Source organism: Ctenopharyngodon idella, chromosome 8, assembly GCF_019924925.1.
Source record: "Ctenopharyngodon idella isolate HZGC_01 chromosome 8, HZGC01, whole genome shotgun sequence".
Classification (NCBI taxonomy): Eukaryota; Metazoa; Chordata; class Actinopteri; order Cypriniformes; family Xenocyprididae; genus Ctenopharyngodon; species Ctenopharyngodon idella.
In genome coordinates, this window is record NC_067227.1 from 31,703,123 (window position 1) to 31,729,697 (window position 26,575).

The 26,575-nt window shown below is 35.8% G+C and overlaps 1 protein-coding gene across 1 annotated transcript in view; it reads right to left on the bottom strand.

Moving 5' to 3' along the window:
- Positions 1 to 26,575, bottom strand: part of dock5 (dedicator of cytokinesis 5) — a 75,050-nt gene that overhangs the window by 8,399 nt on the left and 40,076 nt on the right. Inside the window, 22 exon segments of the mRNA XM_051904448.1 lie at positions 526 to 663; positions 3,065 to 3,148; positions 3,498 to 3,674; positions 4,193 to 4,279; positions 5,929 to 6,013; positions 6,099 to 6,180; positions 6,846 to 6,987; positions 7,811 to 7,915; positions 10,856 to 10,945; positions 11,393 to 11,512; positions 13,020 to 13,110; positions 13,200 to 13,240; positions 14,770 to 14,926; positions 16,263 to 16,348; positions 16,518 to 16,672; positions 16,923 to 16,981; positions 17,097 to 17,197; positions 20,414 to 20,584; positions 21,535 to 21,633; positions 21,901 to 21,996; positions 25,163 to 25,299; positions 25,405 to 25,511. Coding sequence (XP_051760408.1) covers positions 526 to 663; positions 3,065 to 3,148; positions 3,498 to 3,674; positions 4,193 to 4,279; positions 5,929 to 6,013; positions 6,099 to 6,180; positions 6,846 to 6,987; positions 7,811 to 7,915; positions 10,856 to 10,945; positions 11,393 to 11,512; positions 13,020 to 13,110; positions 13,200 to 13,240; positions 14,770 to 14,926; positions 16,263 to 16,348; positions 16,518 to 16,672; positions 16,923 to 16,981; positions 17,097 to 17,197; positions 20,414 to 20,584; positions 21,535 to 21,633; positions 21,901 to 21,996; positions 25,163 to 25,299; positions 25,405 to 25,511 — 2,410 coding nt within the window.

Here is a 26,575-nt window from a genome sequence, read left to right on the forward strand (position 1 = left end):
AAAACACTTGCAAATTACAGCAAAGGTCGACACCTATCATACGGTGCTCCGCAGTGGTCAAAAAGGATTTAAACTGTGAATTTTGTATTGATCTTTTCTTGTAAACTCAGAGATGTGAATTCGGACGGCAATTAAATCACTACACGACCTTGGTGTTTGTTCAAAAAACAGTAGGTAATTTGGCTGGGGATCTTTACCCAAGTGGTGGGAGAAAACACTGACATTCTGGATTTGGATGGCAATAAATTCACTGACTAGCCCCTGTAAATGTTGAAAATACCTTACGTCTCCTTGAGAAACAATTACCATCTGAATAGGGCTAAAGACAAATATCACTTCATCAAAGCACATCCGTCCTCCCTCTTGTGGTCTACTGGCTAATTTCAAAACCCCTTCAAAGTTATTGTTAGACAATATCCTGTATGAATCATTCATCAGATCTAAAACATTTCCACCTATAAACAGCAAACCCTCAATTTGTCTCTTCTCAAATCCCTACTTAAGAGTCGTATTCGTTAGACTCACTAGAGTAATGACACCATAGAGTTTCTCCACTTTCGCGCGCAGGTCCTGGAAGCAGGTGACGATTCTGTTGTGAAGGGGTTTGAGCTGCTCCGTGGATTTCTCTCCGTGGATCCGAATCCCCTCGTCAAGCAACGGGACCTGAGATGGAACAGACATTAAAGCATTTTCAACATTAAAAATTGAACACTGAAATAAACACTTTGATGCTTTTTCAGTACCTGATTTCAAAACATACAGTGCAACAGTACAAGTGTGTCAAGAGATTTTGAGATACATAAATTTGCAAATATAATCTGTTAAAGGTAAATTTTGCATTACAATATAGATGGTTTTAAAGCTAATAGACATTTAGTTTTTTTTTTAAAAAAAAAAAAGGTTTTGTTATGCATAATCTTTTGGTTTGCATCTCAGATACAAAGAGAAAATAATAAAATGAGATTACTTTCATTAAAGTAATTTAATTTATTTGATTATCTCAAAATAGGCAGTTCCATGTGCTTATTAAATATACACTACCCTTCAAAAGTTTGGGCTCAGCAAGATTGTTTTTAATAGTTTAATTCAACAAGGATGCATTAAATTAACCAAAAGTGACAGTAAAAACATTTATAATGTTACAAATGTTTTCTATTTCAAATAAATGCTGCTCTTTTCAACTTTCTATTCATCAAAGGATCACAGTTTCCACAAAAAAAAAAATCAAATAAATGCAGACTTGGTGAGAATATGAACATTCTTTCAAAAACATGAACAAAATCTTAACAACCCCAAACATATGGACGGTAATGTAAATAAATTTAGATAATACAATTTATATATAATTATCTAATACTTAAAGGGTTAGTTCACCCAAAAATGAAAATTCTGTCATTAATTACTCACCCTCATGTCGTTCCACACCCGCAAGACCTTCGTTCATCTTCAGAACACAAATTAAGATATTTTTGATAAAATCCGATGGCTCAGTAAAGCCTGCATCGCCAGCAAAAACACTCCCTTTTTCAATGCCCAGAAAGTTCAGAGAGCGTATCAAACTGCCAGAGTAACATGAACTATTGAAGTTTCAAAACACTTATGATGTAACGAAGCCTCGTTTACTGAAATCATGGGATTTTGGCAGTTTGATTCACGCTCCGAACAACTGATTCGAAACAAAAGATGCGTAAAGCTTCGAAGCTTCATGAAGCAGTGTTTTGAAATCGCCCATCACTAGATATTGTGGAATAAAGTCATTATTTTGTTTTTTTGACGCACAAAAAGTATTCTCATCGCTTCATAACATTAAGTTTGAACCACTGTAGTCACATGAACTGTTTTAAATACATCTTTAGTAGCTTTCTGGGCATTGAAAAAAGAAATTAACTTGCTGTCAATGGAGGCCTCACTGAGCCATCGGATTTTATCAAAAATATCTTAATTTGTGTTCCGAAGATGAACAAAGGTCTTACGGGTGTGGAACAACATGAGGGTGAGTAATTAATGACAGAATTTTCATTTTTGGGTGAACTAACCCTTTAAGTATCACTTTACGAACAGCTGGTGCTACCCTATCATTCAATTCTTTGTTTGTATAATTTTGAACAATCATTGAAGAACAGTGAAAAATAAGCATAAAAAAATATAACAAAAATCTTACCGAAACAGAAAAATTGTTATCTCATAATTTTTTTGATAATTTGGGTAATTTTGTTGTAATAGTATCTTACACACAGCACAAGGGAGGCTTTATTTGAAATAAAAAATAAGAACAAAAACAAATTGCAAACGATAGCACAAATAAATAAAATAGAATAAACAGACAAATGAAATAAACATAGCTTTAAGTTTTTCAGGTGGGTCTAAAAGTTGTATTCAGGTAAAAAAATACTACAGAAATGAAAGTAATCAAAGTAATCATTGAATAGTTTTCATTGTAAAAAATAAATACAAATTAATGCTTCAGTCAAGAGCAGCGAGTGATTTTCTCTTTGTCTTTTGTTCTTTGATTAACATGGCAGACAGCAGCAGGTTTATTAGACTGCTGTCACTTTAAGAGCACATGCACGGATCCAATATACTGTTACACAACATGCGTTGCGTTTCTCAACTATTTATGTTACAAAACTGACTGTATTTACCTGAATACTCGACAAGATGGGCATTTTGACATAATTTTAAATGTATTTGAACATTTAAGCGCAATAAGCCACAAAAAAAGAAGTCAGTTTGGTACTACTGCTGTTTGAGAAGCGGCTTTATGAGAGCGCCACTTATATACATCAGGGGTGCGTGAGCTTTCGGTGTGAGCGTGAAACCTGTGCGAATGACTAAAATTATGCGCAATACAAACACTATTTAACCAGAGCGAATGAGACGAGGGAGTGAGAGGATGCAGGTGTGTGTCAATCCGCCGTCGGTGAGAAGAGAGAGCGAGAACGCGCAGCTGACATCAGTGTATTGATATCAGAATATTTCAGTATCGATACATACTGAAATATCAATATTTTTGACAACACTAGTGTGAATGCTTAAACACAATACAGATCAGCAGACGTGTCACCTGCAATGCGATCAGGTGTTTTAAGACTTCAATGCGTTCCAGGTGGTCAGGGTTCTTCTTCATGTAGGCCTCTGTGAAAAACGCCTGAGGGGTGAAACAAAAATTTTCAATTAGGTTCAGTCGGTGCTCCAGCAGACCAAACGCCTCGAGACACACATCAATTTTTCATATCTGACCAGGAGAAAAGGTACAAAGCAACTGTTGAGCACATATGACCAATTCAGCTGAGGATTATCAGGGTGATAGTTTGATTTCTTTTGGTTAAAAATTAATAGAAGCAAAAATACAAAAAAGGTGTGCACATCCCAAACCTTAATTGGGCTCAGGTGCAGGACAAAAAGACAGCAATCACAGAAGACAAGTAATGTCTGCACATTAATGTCCGAAATTAAGAGAAGCAGCAGAAGAGGAGAAACAGGGGAGAAAGACTGACCTTCTCATAGTTGGAAAAGCCACCCATGACAGCCGGGTCCACAATTCCATTGAGCATCATGGAGAGCGGGTGCACAGGAAGAGAGCGGTCACATGCCTGCTGCTGCACCAGATTACTCAGCTTCTCATTGGCCATCTCCATGGTTTCTATAGCGTTGTCCAAAGGGCTGATCTCTTCCTACAAACGAGGGACAATATGAGACTGGCGGAAAGATAAGATCTGATTATGATCTGTTTTTTGAAAGAAATTAATACTTTCTTTCAGCAAGGATGGCAGTAAGTGACAGTAAAGAGACAAATTTGTTGAATAAAGTCATTATTTTTGTTTTTGCGCACAAAAAGTATTCTCATCACTTCATAATATTAAGGTTGAACCACTGTAGTCATGTTGACTATTTTAACGATTTTTTTGCTACTTTTCTGGACCTTGAATGTGGTAATTTCGTTCTATTGAGGATAAAAAACGTCTTGGATTTCATCAAAAATATCTTAATTTGTGTTTCGAAGATGAGCGTAGGTCTTACGGGTTTGAAACAACATGAGGGTGAGGGTCATTTTTGGTTGAACAAACCCTTTAAGGTGCATTTTTAAAGAACTGAGTAGGGTTACAAGTATTTTGTTATAGATAAGTATTTAGTTTGACACTTAACAATAAAAGACAGTTTTAGAGTATTCCAAGAAGGACGAGTCACTCACCACCGACATGGATTTCACCTCAAACCACTTGAGGATTCCTGGAAAGCGATATGCCGTAATAAAGGTGGTCCTTTCGATCCACATAGTCTGTGAGGTCAAAAGCAGAGAGGCACATTTACACAGAGGGGTTCCAAGATCTGAAGGTTAATCATCTCCATTTATAAATAATTATATAGAACTGAATTACAGGCTCTCATTTCACCTAGAAAACTAGAGAAATGGTTCACAGAATCACAACAACATTCAAAATTATTGGCAAAAAAGGCGATTCTTCAGTGTTAGTGAGTGGCGGCTTTCTTTTTAAAGTGGTATCTAATTATTTAGGTATCTAAATCATTATTATCATCAAGAACATTTTTAAAGAGGACCTATTATGCCCTTTTTCAAAGTCTTGATTTTGTTTTTGACTGTATGTCAGTTTAGTTCCTGTCTCTGTGAAGCCCCTCCTTCTGAAAAGGCACAATGTGCTCTGATTGGTCAGCTGAACCAGTGAGTTGTGATTGGTCAACCGCTTATCTTGTTTAGGAAATGTCAAGCCCCTTATTATAACTGCAAATTTCAACACAATACTAAATAACTCAACCAGGCCCTGCCCCTTTTATGCATTGTGCGGGAATTATTTAAATAAGGAATATTGTGACGCGGCTGCTATGAGACACTTGTTGTACACTGCAGTAAGCTAGATCAATATTAGAATATCATATTAATATAATCAAGAAAACGAGATTAAAAACAATAAGACTAAATGTGTTGAACTCTATAACAATGATTCGTTTTCTGTCAATGAATGTATCCAAACAGTTGCTCACCTGTCTAATAAAACAGACAATATATTAAAGCGTCTTTGGTGTTTTCATGGTTTCTATAAAATAAAACCGGAAATAAAGTGTAACACAGGTACGATGTCATTGATAGGCAATGCACGGATACAGTCCGTGTTCTGGTTAAAATTGCTTATTCCTCTGGATTTGGAAACATCTGGAATAATGTAAAGTCAACAAAATATATAACACTGTTCTAGTGGTTTTTGGATATTTTAATCCAAAAACCTTACATATTGTGCCTTTAATATTAAGCATAAGCTATAACTAGAAATATTTCTATTCACTTTATCTACAATTTTCATATTGTCTTTCTTCCCAGAAACATAAAAAGAGATGCTAGAATGTCCAAACAGCTCTTTACAAAATGTGAATAGAGATAAAAAGTAGAGTAATTCTTCCTGCCAAGCTGCAAAGACAACAAAAAAGCAGCATGAAACCAACAGTTCATGGATCTTGGAGTATAGTGAATTTTATAGGGTTTTTCCCCCCTTTTTGAAGCTTTGCAGTAAAAATCACCATTTGTACACATTCAGGAGCACCTTTAATATATGCCTGACATCTTTTGGTGATGTCTTTGAACTATTCCTTTAACATTTAATTCATTTTAATGACTTGTTTAGACTTGGGAATAACAATTTTTTTCAGTCACAGATTTCAGGTTTGCCATGACTGTGGGATCCCTGCATTCATTTCTTAGTCACAAACAATCTTGATGAAAACCATCAGTCACTCACTCATGGGGTTTGAGCTTGACACTTCAAACTGAAGCTTGCTTAACAGTTTTGACTGAGACATGCTAAAAATGTATAATGTTGAAATAAAAATTTCAGTCATTTAATCTGAGATCAGCTATTTCCTAATTACCCTCATGAGCCTCAGCGATTCAATATTTGTTCAATGATTGCAACTCACGGCAAACTCATTGTCAGGATCTTTTTCTCCTTTCCTGAATGGTCTTGAATACTGGAACTTATCCACCTCGTTCGTCCTGTAGTAACTGAGAAAACAAAAGAACGAAAATGAGATTTATAACAGCATTATTTACAATAGATGTGAATTTTGACAAGTGCGTTGATTCATACTTGAGGATTTGTTCAGGAAGTCCCTTGTCTTTGAACTGTGAAGGTAAGTTTAGGACAGGCTTCACTGTAAAACACTGAATATCTGTGGAGAATTCATTAAGGGTAGAAAACTGTTCACAATCATTTCATTTGGCCCAAAAAAGCATTTGGACAATACTGATTTAATGTGAGGCACATACACTACCGTTCAAAAGTCTGGGGTTGGTAAGATTAATGTTTTTGGAAAAACTTGCTTACTAAGGATGCATTTATTTTATCAAAACACAGTGAAAACAGTAAAATTGCAAAATATCATTACAATTTAAAATAACTGTTTTCAATGTGAATATACTCTAAAATGTAATTTATTCCTGTGATCAAAGCTGAATTTTCAGCATCATTACTCCAGTCTTCAGTGTCACATGATCCTTCAGAAATCATTCTAATATGATGATTTTCATAAACATTTCTTATTATCATCAATGTTGAAAACAGTTGTGCTGCTTAATATTTTTGTGGAAACCATGACATTTTTTTCAGGATTCTGAATAGAAAGTTGAAAAGAACAGCATTTATTTGAAATAGAAAACATTTGTAACAAGTGTCTTTACTGTGTCTTTAAGTGCCTTATATTCTTTAAAAAAAATGACTGACCCCAAACTTTTGAATGTTACTATATTTCATTTAACAGTACATTTAATATATATAAGAAATTCTAGCTTTTGAAAAGCTTTAACATCAGTATCTTGCTGGGTTAGTCAAGGATACGTTGACCGGGTGAGTTCCAAATGTTGTCACCAGGGGGCGATGTGCTGGTCATCTTCACTGCATTGGGAAACTGAGACATCAGCTTGAGGCTAAAGTCCTCCAGCCACTCATACTCTTTACCACGGTAAATGAACATTTTATTCTGTTTGGAAGAGTCAGAGTAAAAAAAACTGATAAAACTGACCAAATGATCTGCTGCGACTTTTAGCTATTATCCAGGTGTGTTTCCTCCGAGGAGGCAAGTACCTCCTCAAAAAATAATAATCCACAGTACAAAAATATTATAAAATATGGTAACAGAAATGTTATAAAACACAAATTTTCTAAAGTGACACTATCCAACAGCGACATCAGCATGTGTAAAAATATTACTCTATTGGTGGTTATTGTGGTTTCCTTAAAGTAATGTTTATTTATTTAACCTGAAAAACGTGTCAAGATTAAGTGTAACTGGAACATGAGTTTACATTAAAAAACCTGGAGGACTTTGCCTCCTCATTTCAGAATACCACTGCAATCAACGTCCTGGCGACGAAGTGCTCTTCATGGCTTCATATCTGGCATGCACAACCAATAATAACTGCACAAAGCCTGTCATTTCATTAGATGTCTAAGGGGCTCTTGTATCTGTAAACGTGTAGCACCATGGTTTCCAAACCCCTGACTGTGAGAACAAAAGTATTATTTTCTTGTTAAAACCCAATTACTCCGAGAGCTCTTTGGGGAGAGCTGCAATCAAAATATCTGTTTTCCTTTGGCAATGCTTGATGCTGAAATGCCAAACAGCGAACCGACCCTGCAAGCATGTTTGTGCCACCGTTTAATCCATACTTTTCAGATTTCACACTGCATGAACAACAGAAAATTAGACATTTGAACACCAAATCGGGGAATAATTCTCCAAGTTGTCATATCCCATATTAAAGCCATTAAAACTATGGGCTGCAGCAGCAAAATTCACTCACCCTGAGGAAGGACGGGAAACCCTGACCGTAGTATCCCACTGCGAAATACTCAGGCTGAGGTCTCATAGCGTGCATGATGTTCTCATAATACTGTGCCTGCTGTTTCTGTGTACAAAAACAACAGGTGTTTTTACATTTGAATTTGCATTTTTAAGACATTTAAAAGTCAAGCATAAAAGGAATAGTTCAGCTGAAAACGAAAACTGTCATCTTTTGCTCACCCTCAAATCTGACTTTTTTTTCTTCCTTAGAACACAAAAGTAAAAGTTTATGTGTGTTCACGCTGCTGTGCAATGAATGTGAATGAGGTCATAATACTTGTGAACTATATTGCAATTCTTGTAAAGTCATAAGACAGCTTTGGGTGAGAAAAATTTAAATATTATCACCAATATTCATCCATTTCTGACCGCTCTATCCGATTCCAAAAAAAAAAAAAAACATAATTAATTGACAAATGAGTAACTTGTTTGACTCATAATCCTGCAAACACGAAGGCTTCAGTCAACTTCAATTACTGTTATCTGCCCTCATAGTGCCTCTGATCAAAGCACTTAACCCCTGGACGAACAATTGTGATCCTTTTAGTAGCTTATTTTAAGAGGTTAATAATAACCAAGGTCATAGTAGTCATTAAAAATTGTTCAAATTGTCGTAATTGTTCCTACAGCTCTCTGATACTATTGCTTTTGTTACCGTAACACTTTTAATCGTGGCACCTTAAACCTGAAGAATTGCCAATACTGCCAATAATTTTGAATGTTGTTGTGATTCTGTAAAAGAATTTCGGTCCCACTTTATATTAAGTGGCCTTAACTACTATGTACTTACATTTAAATTAATCATTTGATACAATGCACTTATTGTGTACATACATGTTTTTACATTGTACTTATATTTTAAAAACACCTGCATGTAATTGCATCTGTAATTAATTTCTGTAATTACATTTATAATTACACTGTTGACCCATCCTTTACACCCTACCCTTAAACCTACCCATACCACCAAAGCTTTCCCTAACCTTACCCGTATCCCACCTCAATAGCAGCAGAAGTGTTTTGCTATTCAATATGAACCCAATAAGTACATTGTACTTATTTGTTGATGTAAGTACATAGTAGTTAAGGCCACTTAATATAAAGTGGGACCAGAATTTCACCTATTTTCCAGGTGGTACGAGAGCCTGTAATTCAGTCCTATATATACATTCATTAATGGATTTGATCTTGAAGCCCCTCTGTGTACATGTGACTCTCTTCTTGTGACCTCACAGACCATGTGGCTCTTTTATTGTTAAAAATAGAATTACAATTGTCCTTCCCTTCACCTGTTTTTCCTCCCACCTCATATTATTTCCATCACAAAAGTTTTGCAAGCAAACACAAAGTTTGTTTGGTGAACGCAGAAGTTGTGTGAGAGAAGGGAAAAGCACTGAAATATAATTTTTCCAACCATCTCAGTTTTTTTTTTTTTTTAACCATCACAATGTGCCTTTTGAGAGTTATGGCTGTTTGACAGCATTCTAGTTCACGTAAAATGCGACCTATTTTGCAGAATTCACTTTTATAAGGTGTTTGAACACCGATGTGTGTCCGCAGTGTGTGAGAACAACCAGCCTATAATGGTAAAAATCCACTCACTCATGTTTTTATAATTCCCATAAATCAAAAACTGATTCAGATCCCCCCCCGTACGATGACGTCGAGAAGTCGAGAATTAGCATAGACACAGCCCTGAGTGAGAAGCACAGAGTCCAACATTTCTTATCCTCGCTGTAGCAGCTGGAGTTTTACAAAGAGGCATTACAAGTGTTGTTTTGGGATGTACCAATGCCATCTGAGTCACGAGGACATCGTGGTTAAATGTAATTTTTTCAAAGGAAATGTCCGGAAGACATTTGCGCCAATCATTTTGCGCTGGACTGCTCCACAAACAAGGGTCTTTTCAACGACTCCGGTTCGAGGCTGAACACCACTACTGACAGTTTCGGACTTTCAGTGCGTGAGATTGTCCTGTTTTGTTGTTGCTGGTGTTCTGGCAATCTGTCCTACACCGGTATGCCGGAGCATGAGCTCTTGAAGCTCCGCCCTCTTCTTGAAAGGGGGCCGGGAGCACAAGCTCACTTGCATTTAAAGGGACACAAAAACTACACGTTTTTGTTCACCCCCCAAAAAAGGCCATTTTAACATGCTATAAAAAAATTTCTGTGGGCAAAAACTTCACATACACACTCTGGGGACACCAGAGACTTATTTTACATCTTGTAAAAAGAGGCATAACATGTCCCCTTTAAATGTAGCCTGAACATTCAGCTAAATATCACATTGTGTGTTCTGGTGATAAAGAAAAAATAAAACTGGATGAGAATGAGTAAAAGACGACATAATTTTCATTTTTTAAGTGTTCTACATACTTAAGTTTTGGTATTTATTACTGTACATTCCATAAAATGATTTCAAATCAAACAAGAAATGAGGAATATAGGATTAATTCAGGATAAATTAATCCTATATATTTTTTTTTTTTACAGTCATCTCAATGGCAAAAATTGTCCCAATTTACCTTGAATTCACCCTAACTAATGTACGGCACATTTTATGCCCCGCAGGACAGAAAAGTTGAAGCAGGTGTCCACCCAATTCGACGGCACAAACAGCAAACTTTTCCGATCTAATTAAAGTCAGCTGCCAAGTGAGAACTTCACAGAGCCAAAGGCAGAATTGAGAAGAGAGTGTGTAACTGCTACAGTAGCTGTTATCACACCAGAGTTTCCTTCCTCCTCTTGCTTGCAAATTGCCATGTTTATTTCCTGAGCAGAGTGACGGCTGCTACCCAGCAGACAGGGTTATGGATTACCAACCCAGAACGTGAATAAATAAGAAGTGCTTGAATCGAGACGAGCTCAAGGTTTGTCTCGCTAAAATGTTTGTACATCACAGAGCATCTCCTGTTCTGACAGAAGCTCAGGGAACGTTTGTCTGCGGCGTTACCTTCAGATCGCATTTACAAAGAAACGAGGCAATTCTGTCGCGTCTGTCTTACCAGCAGTTGACTGAGCTCTATGAAATCAAACATTTGGTTTTCGTGAAGTTTAACAAGCTGTTTGGCCATCTCAATGGCCTTCTCCCACATCTGTGGAGAAAGAACAAACAACCAACATATGAGAAAGTGTGTTGACAGCAACACATCTGCTGTGTTTATTCTTACTTCTTTGAGGAACAGTCTACCAAATAATGATAAATCTGTTATTATTTAGTCTCCCTTACAGTGTTCCAAACCAATATGACTTATGTCCATACACTTGTGTGCTATGTAACAAGACTTTTGTGTTCTTTTGAACTTTCTGAAGGATCATGTGACACTGAAGACTGGAGTAATGATGCTGAAAATTCAGCTTCGCATCACAGGAATAAATTAAATCTTACAGACCCTAAACTTTTAAATGGTGTTAAACAGCAACATGAAAATAATTCTACAGCTCTTTCTGTTCTTTACAGCTGTACTACCCTAAAAACTGTGTGAATACCTATGTAAAAGGCATTCAATTGAAGCATTTTCATTAGATTTAGATGTACATACTTTGCCTTTGTCCAGATTGCACATGATTTCCTGAAAAAGTCTTTCCTTTAGCTCTTGTTGCGTCCAGCCCTGAGCTCCGTCCCGTGGGATCAGGTGGGGCGCGCACGGCTTGTCGGACCACTAGAAAGAGATTGCACAATTCAGACATCCTAATCACACTGATAAGCTAATCACCAAACTATGCTGCAACTTTACCCAGCACACTGCAAGAGCAATACGTTTCTCAGTGCAGATATATAAATTCAAACAGACTAAGTTAAGCAGAACAATAAGATTTTGGGGAGTGACAGGAGTAAATGCTTGGCATTTATATAGATTTTGAGGATAAAAACTGACTTTGATTAGTTTTTTTCCAAAGCAAACAGATGACATCTTCAGATAACCGTAACTTCTTTGTTCGAAAAACAGAACAAAGGTCATGTCATATCCAAAATCTACTGACATCCTTGTCATTGAATAATAAATGTCAAAAAATTTAGCAAATTGTGAATAAATGTGAATAAAATCTCTTTAAATGTCATATTTCATATGTATCATTTGTTTCAAACAGCAATTCAGATTTTTGCATTCATTATGGTGTTTATCAAACAACAAATATATATATATTTATATTTAGACTTATTTTCAAATGTTTGTTTACACATACATTTTTACATTTTAATCTGGACTAAAACATGCTATCCTAGAAAAGATATTTAGATATTGGTTGAAAATGTTGTATTGTTTTTAGTTCTAAGCATATTTGTGATCTTCTGCACTCTGTTAGAAACAATTGTTTACAATTGTAATACATTGTTATTGTGTATGGTTTTATTATATTTAAATGTTCATGCTTCATTTTGTTATTTGAAGAGTCATTAAAATTATTATTTAGAGGACAACACTGAAGTTTGTTCATCTTTAACATGTTTTTGCAATATAATTCAAAAATGTGAAACCGTCACATGCCTACTCATGAACTTAAAAACAACTAAAGGATTATGCTTAAATGTTTGAAATTACTGTAAGCGACAAATTTGAACTATGAATACAAATTCTGTTTTTTACAAAAGTAACATTTTAATTAAAAGCATTTTTTATGGATGATTAGACCAGATTATGAATAAAAAGGAGCACAAAGTATGTAAAGTTTCAAAAAGCTCAAAAATTAGATTTGTTTTAATTTGCTTTTATTTAATTAAGTTTTAATTTGCTTCATCTTTTGATCATATATATATATATATATATATATATATATATACAACATGCATACATATATTATATATATATATATATATATATATATATATATATATATATATATATATATATATATATATATATATATATATATAAATAAAATAAGATTGATCGTTCGTTGAATTTACTCAAGGGTGTACTCATTTTGGAAACCCTTCATTTAAGCAAAACTGGATAATTTACTTTACAGATACTGATGACATGTTTTTCTCTGTTTTTATTAAGTATATGTTTAAGAAATACATTTTTGTCATTCTAAAGAATACAATTGAAAAATATCTGTTCGTTCAGAGGGGGTGTACTCATTTATGCTGAGTACAATATAAAAATAAATGTCGTATCTAACCATAATTGTAACCAGCACAAGCTAATAATTTTACGTCCAAACCTCCAACAGTTCAGCATGCAGCAGCAGGGTGTAGGCAGCCTCTGTGTAATTCTCGCAGGCCAGATGTAGATCACGTAACTTGTACAAATATCTAATGAAAGACCACAAAACATACAGATTCATGTGTGGATCAATGTGCTATCAACAAGCCAATGACTTTCAATCATCTGGCACACTTACCGGATATAAATATCCTCCCTTTTCTTTTCTTTGTAAAAGTTCTGTGGACATGAGAGAGAAGATACATGTGATTTTTACCAAAGCCTTTAAACATCTTTTATTCCTGATTAGACGAATACAACTACATTCTTAGAAAAAGGTTCAATGGGGTTCTATATATTGAACCCTAGGGTTCGTGACTCAATTTTAAAGAACACTTTATGCCAAAAAGGTTCTGTTATAATGAGAAAGGTCTTTAATGTTTGCATAATATGGGTTTAACAGGTTATTTATTTCTAGTGATTAAGTATGTTTAATTCATTAAATAAAAAATGAATTAAAACACAATTAATTAATACTAAATTTGTGCAGAATTGGTGCACACTGCTGTCCCACAACCAAAAAACACATTTAAAAGGCATTTAAGTATTCAAATCTTAGATTTTTACTAAGATCCTTCTATTATCTTTTGAAACTCACAATAATGTTTAAAATATCAGTAAGCTTAATATATATAAAATCATCATTTATTGGGTACTTTCAATTGGGAGGTGGCTGTGCCGAACCCTAACCCCTACATTTCAACTTGTGAAAATGATATAAAATAATTTTTGCATTTAATTCCTTTGTTGTTTTTAAAAATATCTTTTTGATTTTTTTTAAAAAATGAAGTCAAAAAAATATTTATTTTATATTTTCTTTGTAAATCATGAAACTTTATGTAATAAAATATGTCCCATGGTGAAGTTTCAGTTGTGACATCATTGTTTTTTGGGCGTTATTTGATAAAATTTAGTTTTTATGTGTGTACAACAGTTCAGAACTATGCTAGCTAACCATGTGATTAGCATCTTTGAGCTAGGCTCAAAAGTATATAAAATTGTCACAACCGAAACATGTGGTGAAGTTTCGGTAGTGACATCATTGTTTTGGTTGTGACAAAACGCATAATCATTTATTTGGGGGAAATAAACAAAATTTTAGTACAGTTACATTAGTATTTTAATATGTTTTATTAGTGTTTTAGTATGCAAGTTAAAATTCTATAATGTGACTACCAACACATTACTGTCACTACTGAAACATGGGATGTTTTGTCAAAAATAAAGTATATTAAATTATCAACTAAGATTTTATGATAGTGTTTGGTTCAATGTATATTCAAACTAATGAATCCTTAACTTTGAAATCAATATAATTCACTTTATGGCTTTTACAAATAAAGATTGGATTCAAAATACAACAAATCTCATAAATTACATTTGAAATATTGTTAAAATTGTAATTGTTATTGATTTACCCGTGAAAACCTTTTAATAAAATAGCAAAAAATATATTTACAAGATAGATGTAAACAAAATCTTAATAGGTCAGTGTAACTCTTATTAAATTATATATTATTGTTTCAGTAGTGACACATTTGGGGAGAGGAAAAATATTCCAGTCCTGCTGATGAAATGTACGGTCCACCAAACTAGACCAGCACCAAACCGCTAGTCCTCGCTGGTCTTCTCAGCGGGTTGAGCACATGATAAAGAATGTTTTAAGAAAACTGAAGATGTGTTTGGGTTCACGCGGGTCCGGTTCTCACCAGGACGTTGACAGTGCAGCTCATGCGGAGCTCAGGGCTCTCGTCGTGGGTGATGGTGCGGTAGGCCAGCAGGTTCTCCAGTAGGCTACTCAAGAGCAGAGCCAACTCCTTACCAGACTGACTCAGATACAGATGCCGCTGACAGCGTTCCAACAGTCTGGACACAACACAAACAGAGACATAGAGAGTCACACAGGCACCGAAACTACAAAAAATACAAAATACAGGAAAGAATAGAAACACAAAGAAATCAAAAATATAGAAAGAGTAGCAGCACATGGTCACTCTTAAAAATAAAGGTTCCAAAAGGGGATTTTCACAGTGATGCCATAGAAGAACCATTTTTTGTTCCCCAAAGAAAGAATCTTTCAGTAAACAGTTCTTAAAGGGGTGGTTGATTATGATTTCACTTTTTGTGTAATGTTGCTGTTTGAGCATAAACAGCATCTGCAAAGATACAACACTCAAAGTTCAATGCAAAGGGAGATATTTTCTTTTAAAGAATTCTCTGTTTAAGGACTACAATAAACGGCTGATAGGGACTAAAACGAGCTTCTTCCCGGGTTGGAAACATCACAAACCCCAAAATTTAAATAAACCCCGCCCCCGAGAACACGCAACAAAGGGGGCGAGGCCATGTTGGGCTGCTTTAGAGAAGAGGAAGAGTTGTTGTTGTAGAGTGTTGTTGCCATGCCATCATTTTACGCCGGACTGCTTCACAAACGAGGGTCAATTCAACGCTGGATTTGCACAAAAGATTAACACAACGGCACATGCTAGTCGATGAGTTGAATCAACTCCACAGCAACTACATAAATTTATCCACTAACCATTCAGAAACGTCCAGTTTCATTCTAAAAGTTGTAACTTCTTCCTGAGTCTCTCCATCAGTGTCGACTCCGGTTTGAACAATGTAAGGCTGAACACCGTTACTGACAATCCTCATTTTGGCAGCGTGAGATTCTCCAGCTTTCTTGTTGTTGAGCAACCGAAGCTTGAGCTGTTAAAGCTCCACCCTCTTCTGGAAAGGGGGCCGGGAGCAGCAGCTCATTTGCATTTAAAGGGACACACACAAAAACGGCGTGTTTTTGCTCACACCCAAATAGGGGCAAATTTGACAAGCTATAATAAATGATCTGTGGGGTATTTTGAGCTGAAACTTCACAGACACATTCTGGGGACACCAGAGACTTATATTACATCTTGTAAAAGGGACATTTTAGGTCCCCTTTAAAAAGAACCAATGAAGAACCTTTATTTTTAAGATATTGGCATCTATGGTTCCTTGAAGAACCTCCACAAAAAGTTCTTAATAGTGGAAAAAGATTCTTTAGAATTTTAAAATGTTTTTTAAGAAAAATATGGTTCTTTTAAGAACTGTTCACTGAAATGTTCTTTGGGGAACCAAAGATGGTTCTTCTATGGCATCACTGCAAAAACCTCTTTTTGGATCCTTTATCTTTAAGAGTGTAAGGGGGAGAGAAAGATCTCACATTTTTTCCAGTAAAATCTTGTACTGTTCATCACCGCGGCCTCCTTCAACTTCCTGGTCCAGTTTTGTGATTAGCTCATTCTCAAACTGCAAAGCACATAAATGCGTCATCAAACTTTCTGACCATCATGTAAGAGCCTACATAGGCAACATATTAAAAGACAAGTGCCTATGATGCCTAAATAATATGCTGCCTAGGTAGACAATTTTTTGGAACAGGTTTTGGAACAGAAGCTATCAAAGTAGTGACCCTCACCTTCTGAAAGGTGTGGTTGTTGCTAAAATGGTGTTCACACTGCATCATGTCAAAGAAGATGGGGATGGTGGCTTTCCTCAGGTCAGGCTCAGGCACTAACGTGGCTTCCAGGATCGGCCCCACCATTGCGGGGATGAACTTCAACTTCTCTGATCCTGGAAGTGACACATATATCCAATGATGTCCCAAAACAGCCAAAATGTTCTTTTCAATTTTTATATGCAATATGTCAATTTGCACTTTGCCTCAGCCATTAAAGACAAACAGTACAGTAGTGATTTTACGCTCTATAAAAAGCAATTTGAACAAAAATAGTGTCCTTAAAAACACTTCCTCTCTACACTTGAAGCTTCTGTAATTGTCACTGTCTCTAACAGATAAGAGGCACAGGAAAAAGGTGTTTACCAAGATTCTGCCACATATGTCCCAGCTTAAAGCCGATGCTTTTCCGCATGTCTCCGTACCTGTTTACATTTTTAGGAACACAATTTAAACAAGTTTAATTTGATTTCAGCCTTTAAAACAAAACGAACAAAAAACAACACTTGAAGTATATACAGAACATTGTCTCTCACTCACTTGTTGAGAATCTTGTCTCGTTTCTCAAGCGAGAAGGACTCCAGCTGCAAGGACTTGTGTGTAAGGAAGGCAACAATCAGGTGAAAGTAGCTGGTCCAAAGCTATTGAGGAAAAACAACAGGAAATCATCACTGTAAAACAATTTCCCGAGTACAAAACGGAAATAAAAATATCATAAGAATATGGCAAAGATTAAAAAAATGTGTGACTCCAAAACATGTGTACAGCAATATCCTGCATTTCAGACAACTGGCACTTTGATAAGTTTTGGTCTCATTATCATTTAGATTCTTGAACAAATGAAAGCATTTCATTAAAAAAGGTACCTAAAAATACCATGGTACTATGTTTAAGACATGCTCCGTGGTAATATCATAGTATTCTTATATGCATACTGTATAGGGCATATATGCATATGAGATATATATATATATATATATATATATACATACACATACACACATACGCACACACACACACAGTATATGTATGTATGTATATATGTGTGTGTATGTGTGTATATATATATATATATATATATATATATATATATATATATATATATCTTATATGCATAAATGCCCTATACAGTAAGCATATAAGAATACTATGATATTACCACGGAGCATGTCTTAAACATATACACACACGCACACACACACAGTATATGCATGTATGTATGTATGTATATTATATATATATAATATATATATATATATATATATATATATATATATACACACACACACACACACACACACACACTGTGTATATATGTATATATGTGTGTGTGTGTGTGTGTATATATATATTTATATTATGTGTGTATATATACAGTATAACATATATGTGTGTGTATATATATATATATATATATATGCAGGATCTGTACAATAATAACTGCACTGAAAAAAAATCTGTATTTACTATTTCATTATTTCAAGGACCAGAATTGTCCTCTTTCTACTATTACAAACCCAGAGCTAGAAATCCACTTGGACGCTGCTTTTAAATTATCCTTGTGTGTTAGGTTACATATCACAGATGAGTAAGGCATAGTCACACTTTGATTATTTAAACAAATGAGTTTGTATTGATATACTGTAATGCAATTGCTTTTTTTAATTGCCTGAGGTCTTGCGGGTGAAATACTTCGGATGCACAGGGTGTTGAATGAATGGTAACCAAGCAACAGAAAGTTTAGCTGTTGAGTTATTTTCAACAGTGGTTCAGATGATATTTCCCAAATGCCTAAAGTGCAGGAGGCTTCCCATGGGTGCAAAATCCATATGGTTTCCCAAAAGATAATCATAAATGGGCATCATTAAAACATGTTACATAAGAGCATGCAATAATCAGAAAGTGTTCATATGCTTCATAGAAATGCCCTAACATTAACAAAAAATTACATGCACACTTGCAGAGATGCATGCAGAGATACTCACAGCACTCAAATTATAAAGCCTGAGGTCAAATCACTACTGCACAATCTCACACACAGAACATTATAGATGTTTTATTTTTATGTCTGGTCTTATAATGATTGTCAATTTCAAATTGGATTTTAATGACTATTTTTAAACTAATTTTCAAACCCTTACGATTAACCAAGATATAAATTTCCTGTTCACATATTAAATGAGAAACTGCACTTACACATTGAGGTTGTGGGTTTGCTTTTGGGTACAACGGTTTATGTGCAACAAAATCAATTCTGATCCTGTTAAGATCAGACTGAAATGACCCGAGATCTTGTTAAATAAACTTCAGCTACTGATAACTGGATTTAGATGGTCCTGTTTAATGATCTAGAACACATTAAAGTGAGTTTTAGAGACAACTGAGTGAATATTTATTGACTATGATGTGCATTTCCTGGTAGAAACAGAATCATAGGTTGGACAATTATACATTTATTTACTTCTTTTAACCACTCTGTCAGATGCCATTTTGATTACAACCAACAAAACTCAGGTTTGTGGGATATCATTGGGACTGAAGGATCTGTGCTGCCTTCAAAAAACAACCAAAACTAAGTAGGCAGGTCTTAGCAGGCAGGATGTTGTGCAAACATCAGATTTGAATGTGCCTTGATGCCTTCCTGCTCTATAAACTGCCTGTAAAGGCAGCGTTTTTCAAACTAAGGATTCAGCAGTGCTGTTTTTAGGATTGGGATGGAAGTACGAGTTCTGAAAATTACAGTATGGCTAGTAAAATGAACTCTTTTATCTCAGAAGATTAAAGAAAAACAATATTCCTCTCGACACAGGTCTTTTAACTACAGACAATATTCATTATTTTCTTAATCAGCACTATTACGGTTCATTAAAGGTTCCATTAATGATCATTTAGTAGTTTTGCACATTTGAAAAGAAACGCAATTTAATTTAAAATAATTCCTGCAAGAGGCATATTTACACAGATTTTTTACAACCTTTTTGGTCTTTATTTCACATTCTATTTGGCCTTGACTATATATTAAACAACAAAACTAAAACAAAAAAAATGGAAACATTTCATTCATTTATTTTTTTAAAAACACAAAGTGTGCCAGTCAGTAACTACACTATTTAAGCCTCACAGTTTTGTTTGATTCATAAGAGTCATTCTTTTGTGAATCAGATCACACTAGAATTGTTTTTTTAATTAATCTATACTATTGTTCAAAAGTTTGGGGTCTGTATATTTTTTTAAATGTTTCTTACTCTCACCAAGACAGTATGTATTTGATCAAAAATACAGTAATATTGTGAATTATTATTATAATTTCAAATAACTTTTCTATTTGAATATATTTAAAAATGTAATTTATTACTGTGATGCAAAGCTGAATTTTCAGCATCATTACTCCAGTCTTCAGTGTCACATGATCCTTCAGAAACCATGCTGATTTGCTGCTCAAGAAACATTTATCATCATCGATGTTTTTCAGGATTCTTTTAACAAATAGAAAGTTCAAAAGAACAGCATTTATTTGAAATAGAAATTTTTTGTAACATTATAAATGTCTACTGTCTAACAAAATAATGCTTCCTTACTGAATAAAAGTATTATTTCTTACTGACACCAAACTGTGCAAAAGAATGATTCAGAAGAGTCATTTGTTCTGTCATCAGACAACACTGGCCTCCGAACGTCTTCTATAACCGGTTCTGGTGAGTTGCTTGCAATGTGCAGTTGTTTCAGGAGCAAAAGTGGAAAGCGCTGGTGGCTTGCACAACCAGAAACACTATTGCATTTCCGGCAATATAATCTTGGTCTTGCCTGAAGCATAATTGCGTAATTGAAACCCCTTTACGAGGCCTCGTCAAACTGACCTGTAAGTGGAAGTGAGCGGACTCCAGGAAGTACTTGTTGAGAACATCAGAGTACTGGTCTATCGCCCGCAGAAAGACTTTCATTTGGAGAAGATTCATGATCATCCAGTCGGGTGGAAACACGTTGCCCATCAGGTTTTTGAACATGATGAAAGTCTCCATTAGAAAATCCTGGTGACGAGAGAACAAAAAACATGAATTATTGTTGTTAAAGGATTAGTTCGCTTCAGAATTCAAATTTCCTGAATTTACTCACCCCCATGTCATCCAAGATGTTTATGACTTTCTTTCTTCAGTTGAAAAGAAATTAAGGTTTTTGAGGAAAACATTCCAGGACTTTTCTCCATATAGTGGACTTCAACAGGGACCAACAGGTTGAAGGTCCAAATGTCAGTTTCAGTGCAGCTTCAAAGAGCTCTACACGATCCCAGACGAGAAATAAGAGTCTTATCTAGAGAAACAATCAGTCATTTTCTAAAAAAAAAAAAAAAAAAAATTTTATACTTTTTAACCACAAATGCTCATCTTGCACTGCTCTGCGATGTGCCACACATTAAGTAATCACGTTGGAAAGGTACCGAGTAAGTACCGATCCAGTGTCAACAAAGTAAACATGCAAAGACTAAGTCAAACGGCCTTTACAAAAAAAGGTAAAACAATGAAGTCGGATGATGTGTGTGCGGAGAGCTCTTTGAAGCTGCACTGAAACTGACATTTGGACCTTCAACCCGTTGGTCCCTGTTGAAGTCAACTATATAGAGAAAAATCCTGGAATCAGGAAATTTTAATTCTGAAGTGAACTAATCCTTTAAGAGCGTGTATGTGCATGCAAAGGAACGCTATGATTAGATGCAGACCGGCAAATTACATTTTTGCAACACACATATATAACCACGCAGGAAAAACACATGGTAGTTTGAAGCCGCACTTTGAACATGCTTATCTCATTCTGCTATTAAACCCTGACTCACTTCGACCAACGACAGGGAACAGAGCCGCATGCGTCGCATCAGTCAGCTGTGCGAAAGGTGGATTATTTATAACTTAACTCTCAGAGCACAGAAGGCTCTTTCTGCATCTGCGATGATGGATGGTTCCTGCGGAGAGAGCGGGAGACTTACGATAATGTCCTGTCTGGTTTTGAAGGTGCTGATGTATTGTGCGTAATGTGCGTCTTCCATTTGTTTCAGGATAGCGGTCATGCATGCCAGGTATTGGCCCTGTGTCCAGAGGAAGAGAATGAATAATCAATAACTTTACATGTGCTGCCCACACCGCTGAGAAAACTCATAGCCACGAGCCTGGGCGAAGAAATAAACAAGTTAGGTTCAGTGGTGCAGACTGTTGTTGTTATGAGTTTCAGCAGGGGTGTGTGGGCTTCGCCGCTGTGCGGTCGAAATAACACTAGCTTTGGCAGGAAGGTAAGCTGATTTATCTCTGCTAAAGCTTTCTAGAATGCTCCATTTTGTGGCGTGCTTGTGTCTTACTATGAAGGGAGAGTCCAAGCTCAGGTTGATGACCGTACGGTTGACCCTCCGCAAGAGACGGTCCACAATTAACTTCACATGACCGGACGTGGGACCCTGAAAGCATAAAAAGGTGAATGAGATGCATTGAAGGATGGTTGAATGAGTGATGACTGAATCCAGAAACTACTCTCTCTCTGATAAAATGGCCTTAAATGACCTTATTTTGGAAATTTGCAATGCAACTGCTCCAGCAAAGCACTGCCCACAAGCCACAAGAGTTTGACCTGAAATGTCTGCCTGTCTCTATACATATCAACCGAAATGTCAACCAATCTTAAATGTGCCGTCATATCAACAAGCTAGTGAAATGCATCATGGTTGATAGATCAGCCTGTCTGTATTCATACAAAAAGTCACTCATAGTCTTGTGTAGGCAGATATTTCACTATAAAGTAGCCACCATGATGCTCAGCAAGGCTGCATTTATTTGATCAAAAATACAGTAAAAGCTGTGATATTGAGAAATATTATTAGTATTTTAAATAACTGTTTTCTATTTGTGAAGTCAAGTCAACCTTTATTTCTAAAGCACATTTAAAAACAACAGAAGCTAACCCAAAGTGCTTTACAAATCAAGCAAGTAAAATAAAAGCCTGGCTGCTGCGTTTTGGACAAGCTGTAGACGGGATAATGCAGTTTGGGGCACACCAATATACTTTGAGTTGCAATCGTCTAACCTTGATGAAATAAGCGAGTGGATCACAATTTCCAAGTCAGTATGAGATCTATTTTAGCGATCGATCTCAGGTGGCAAAAACTACTCTTGACAACAGCACTCATTTGCTTATTTAAAAGTAAAGATGAGTCAAAAATCACTCCAAGATTCCTCACAAGATCTTGTACGTTTGACAACGGACCTGACTGGGCAACTAGGCCGGGTAAGCAAGACAAAGAGGAAACTAAGGTCAAGACTTCGTTTTTGCTCTCATTTAATTGTAAGAAATTATTTGCCAGCCAATGATTAATATCTTTGAAGCAATTTCTTGTCTATACTCAGTGGGAAATAAAATTGGGAATCATCGGCTTAACAGTGGTAACAGTGGTTCTGAAAAATAAAGCTCAGGGGAAGCATGTACAATGAAAATAACAAGGGTCCTAAAACTGACCCTTGAGGGACACCACATTGTAGCTGAGCTGATGTAGAAGAGAACTTGCATAAATTAATAGAGGAATATTTGAACATATTTTAGGACATAATTAAATATTCAGCATCATTACTCCAGTCTTCATTGTCACATGATCTTTCAGAAATCATTCTAATTTGCTGCTCAAGAAACAATTCTTATTGTTATCAATGCTTGATATTTTGGTTAAAACCATGATAAGTTTTTGGCCCGACCGGAACCAAACCAGTGCAGCGAGATTCTCTGGAGTCTGATTGTCAATAATTATCAAAAAAAGTTGAAATTCCAATTCACGGTCCCTAAGGGCTGCCAAAACGTTTGAAGTGGGTGGAGCCACTTTTACTAAAACGGCTATAACTCGTGAACAGAAGATATTTTAACTTGGTACACCTATGTAAGAGCTCATTCTGTGGTCACGTGAAAAAGGACACGGCGACTGGCCACTTGGTGGCACTATAACACGAAAAAAAAACAGGAAAACGGCTATAACAACTTCACCGTTAGTCCGAGCGACTTGAAAATTGCCGTGCAACATCTTCGTCTGAGGGGCCACTATTGTTTATGAGGACAGTGACGCATCTCGAACAACATGTCCACTGTTTGAGCAGCTATCAGACAAGGTTAACGGAGGCCGATCAGAACGAAACTCGCTGGACCTGTTTGACTCACAGCCCTAGAGGCCTGTGAGAAATTAGAAAGAAATCAGCCACCGGGTGCCCCCTTCGCATTTTTCACGTGCGTAAAGCATCATGTATCGCACAATTTTCCGCGTATGCCCACGACATTCGTACCACATGAGCAACTTTGCCTCTAGGACCACCACTGTCCATCGAATCGTTCGTTAAATATTGGAGATTATTTCAAAACTAGTCCAAGGTTCTTGGCTCAACCTCAAGAACTCTTAAAAAGCTTTAAAAACCATACATTTTCAATGGTAAATTGCCTGTATTGGCTGTAAATGGTCTTTTCCTTTTATAATTTAAGTGGTTACATGCTTACTAAATAAAATGTTAAATCTTTTTGCGCAAGTGCTGAAAGGCCTTAAATTGCTTGAACCCCGATAATTGCTGCTTGCAGCTATATTTTAACAAGTATTCTTTGATGAAAAAAAAAGCTAAAAAGTACAGAATTTTTTTGAAATCTATATTTTTTGTAACATTACAAACTTCTTTACTGTCACTTTTAATCAATTGAATGTCACTGCTGAATAAAAGCATTACATTCATTGATCTTGCACGTTTATGTCTTGCAAACTAAAACGGCAGGTTTTCTGTGACGTATTCTACATTATCTTGGTGACAAATCAACAAAATTTGCAACAGCATTATATAGATGGCCAAGAACTGAACATCTTTACTTCATCAAAGCTGAAAAAATGACCTGTGATTATCTCTGAATCATCTGTAAGAATGTGTTGAAAACTACAAACCAATCAATAATGTTTCACAGTGTCATCCAACTAATGAAAGTGTGTCCATGAATTCATACACTTACATTTTAGCAGTATAATTTCCAGTTTGTGGGTCAGTACATTTTTAAAGAGATATTAATACTTTTATTCAGCAATAATGCATTGAATTGAAAAGACTTTTACATTGTTACAAAACATTATTTCTAATAAATGCTGTTCTTTTGAACTTTTTATTAATCTAATTCTATTCAGTGATTTAGCCTTGCCATCTGTTAAAATATAGAAAAGTTATTTTAAAATCGTAATAATATTTCACAATATTACTGTTTTTACAGCATTTTGATCAAGTAAATGCCTTGGCAAGCAGAAGAGACTTCATTTAAAAAGTCTTCCAGTCCCCAAACGTATATACTTCAAAAATCATATTTCTAATGTTTGCAAAGGAAGTAAAAATGACTGAGCCAACCTTTTTGTGGAGCCCAGACTGATTAATTTATTGGGAACATGTACAAAGATATTCATTTCAGTGGACTGATAAAACCTGTACACCCTGACTCCCGGAAACTGCATAAAGCGAGCCAATTAGTTTGGTGCCTGCAGTTTTGCTCATCAGATGGTCTGAGGCTAAGATAAGGTTCCTTATAAATGGCAAATGTTATAAGGGATGTTCTACCACATAACTCACCACGTTTTTGCAGTCCAGCATGTCCAGTACAGTGCTCAGCAGCTGTACACAGGCCTCAAGATCAGGTTTGTTGGAGTGATCGTCCAGTTGTCCACTCAGCTGATCTGTGATCAGGGGCAACAAAACATCTCTGCAGTCTAGAAGCACAACAGAGAATATGAGGGGTTTGGGATGACACAGCTTGAGCACTACGCATTTAATGTGATGTGGATGAGAAAATTATATGTTATGTCAAGTCCTACCTGGCTGTTTGAACAGGTTACTCTCGACAATTTTCACCAAACAGCCCAGCTTCTGCCTCACCATCTGAAAATCTGGGATGCTCTCGATGAACTTAGTCAGCTGAATACTGTGAGAGAGAGAGAGAGAGAGAGAGAGAGAGAGAGAGAGAGAGAGAGAGAGAGAGAGAGAGAGAGAGAGAGTAAGAAAGGGGAAAAAATGTGTCCAACGAAAATGCAAAGTAGAAACTTTAACATGGTACAGAAAATGTAAGTCAGATTTTAGACAAGAAAATAGAGAACTGACATACACTACCATTAATTTGTCTTAAATGGTCTTCAAACATTGGATGTTTACAAGCCTGTTAGATGTTAACCAATTTACCACAAGATCTACAGCGCCAAACACATTCTGTCATTGAGAATGGTAGGAAGACATTTATAATTTAAAGCTCTTAAAAATAAACTGTATTTTACTCAATTGTTTATGCAAGTGCTCCAACGAAAATACAAGCTTCACATTTCAGGACAGGTGTTTTAACGCCATGCCAGTTTCCTTGGCTATTTTCAAGGGGGGTATCAAGTTGAAATACTTTAAAAGATCAATTTAAGGTTTTTAAAGTTTGCTTTGGATAAAAACTCTAAAATGGATTCAGGGATGACTGTTAAAAATGTCTTCGAAAGTGTTTGCTTAGTAATATAATTTCTAGGGATGCACCAATATGAAAATTTTGGCCGATACCGATAACCGATAACTCTTTATATTTGAAAGCCGATAACCGATATATTGGCTGATAAACTTAAATCAAAATAAATTTATATATTTTTTGAGAGCCTGATTACAAAAACAAAAGTCTCACCATTAAAAGCCATGTCCCAAGCACACAATTATAATGTTCTCATTATAATATTATGTATGACAGACTTGCGCTGTGTATTGCACTTAACTGTATTTTCCTTTTTTGAAGTGATTTCAATCATATTTCAAGAAATTCAAAACCATCATGGTGGACAGTGCGCATCTGAAGTGTCTCAGCAGAAGGAAATAATCCATTATTTATCGGCTTTGATATATCCGCCAAATTTTCTTATCGGGCCGATAATGATAACATTAAAAATTAACATATATCGGCCGATACCGATATGGTGCATCCCAAATAATTTCCTAAGAGAACTTATACCCACACAATTTAAT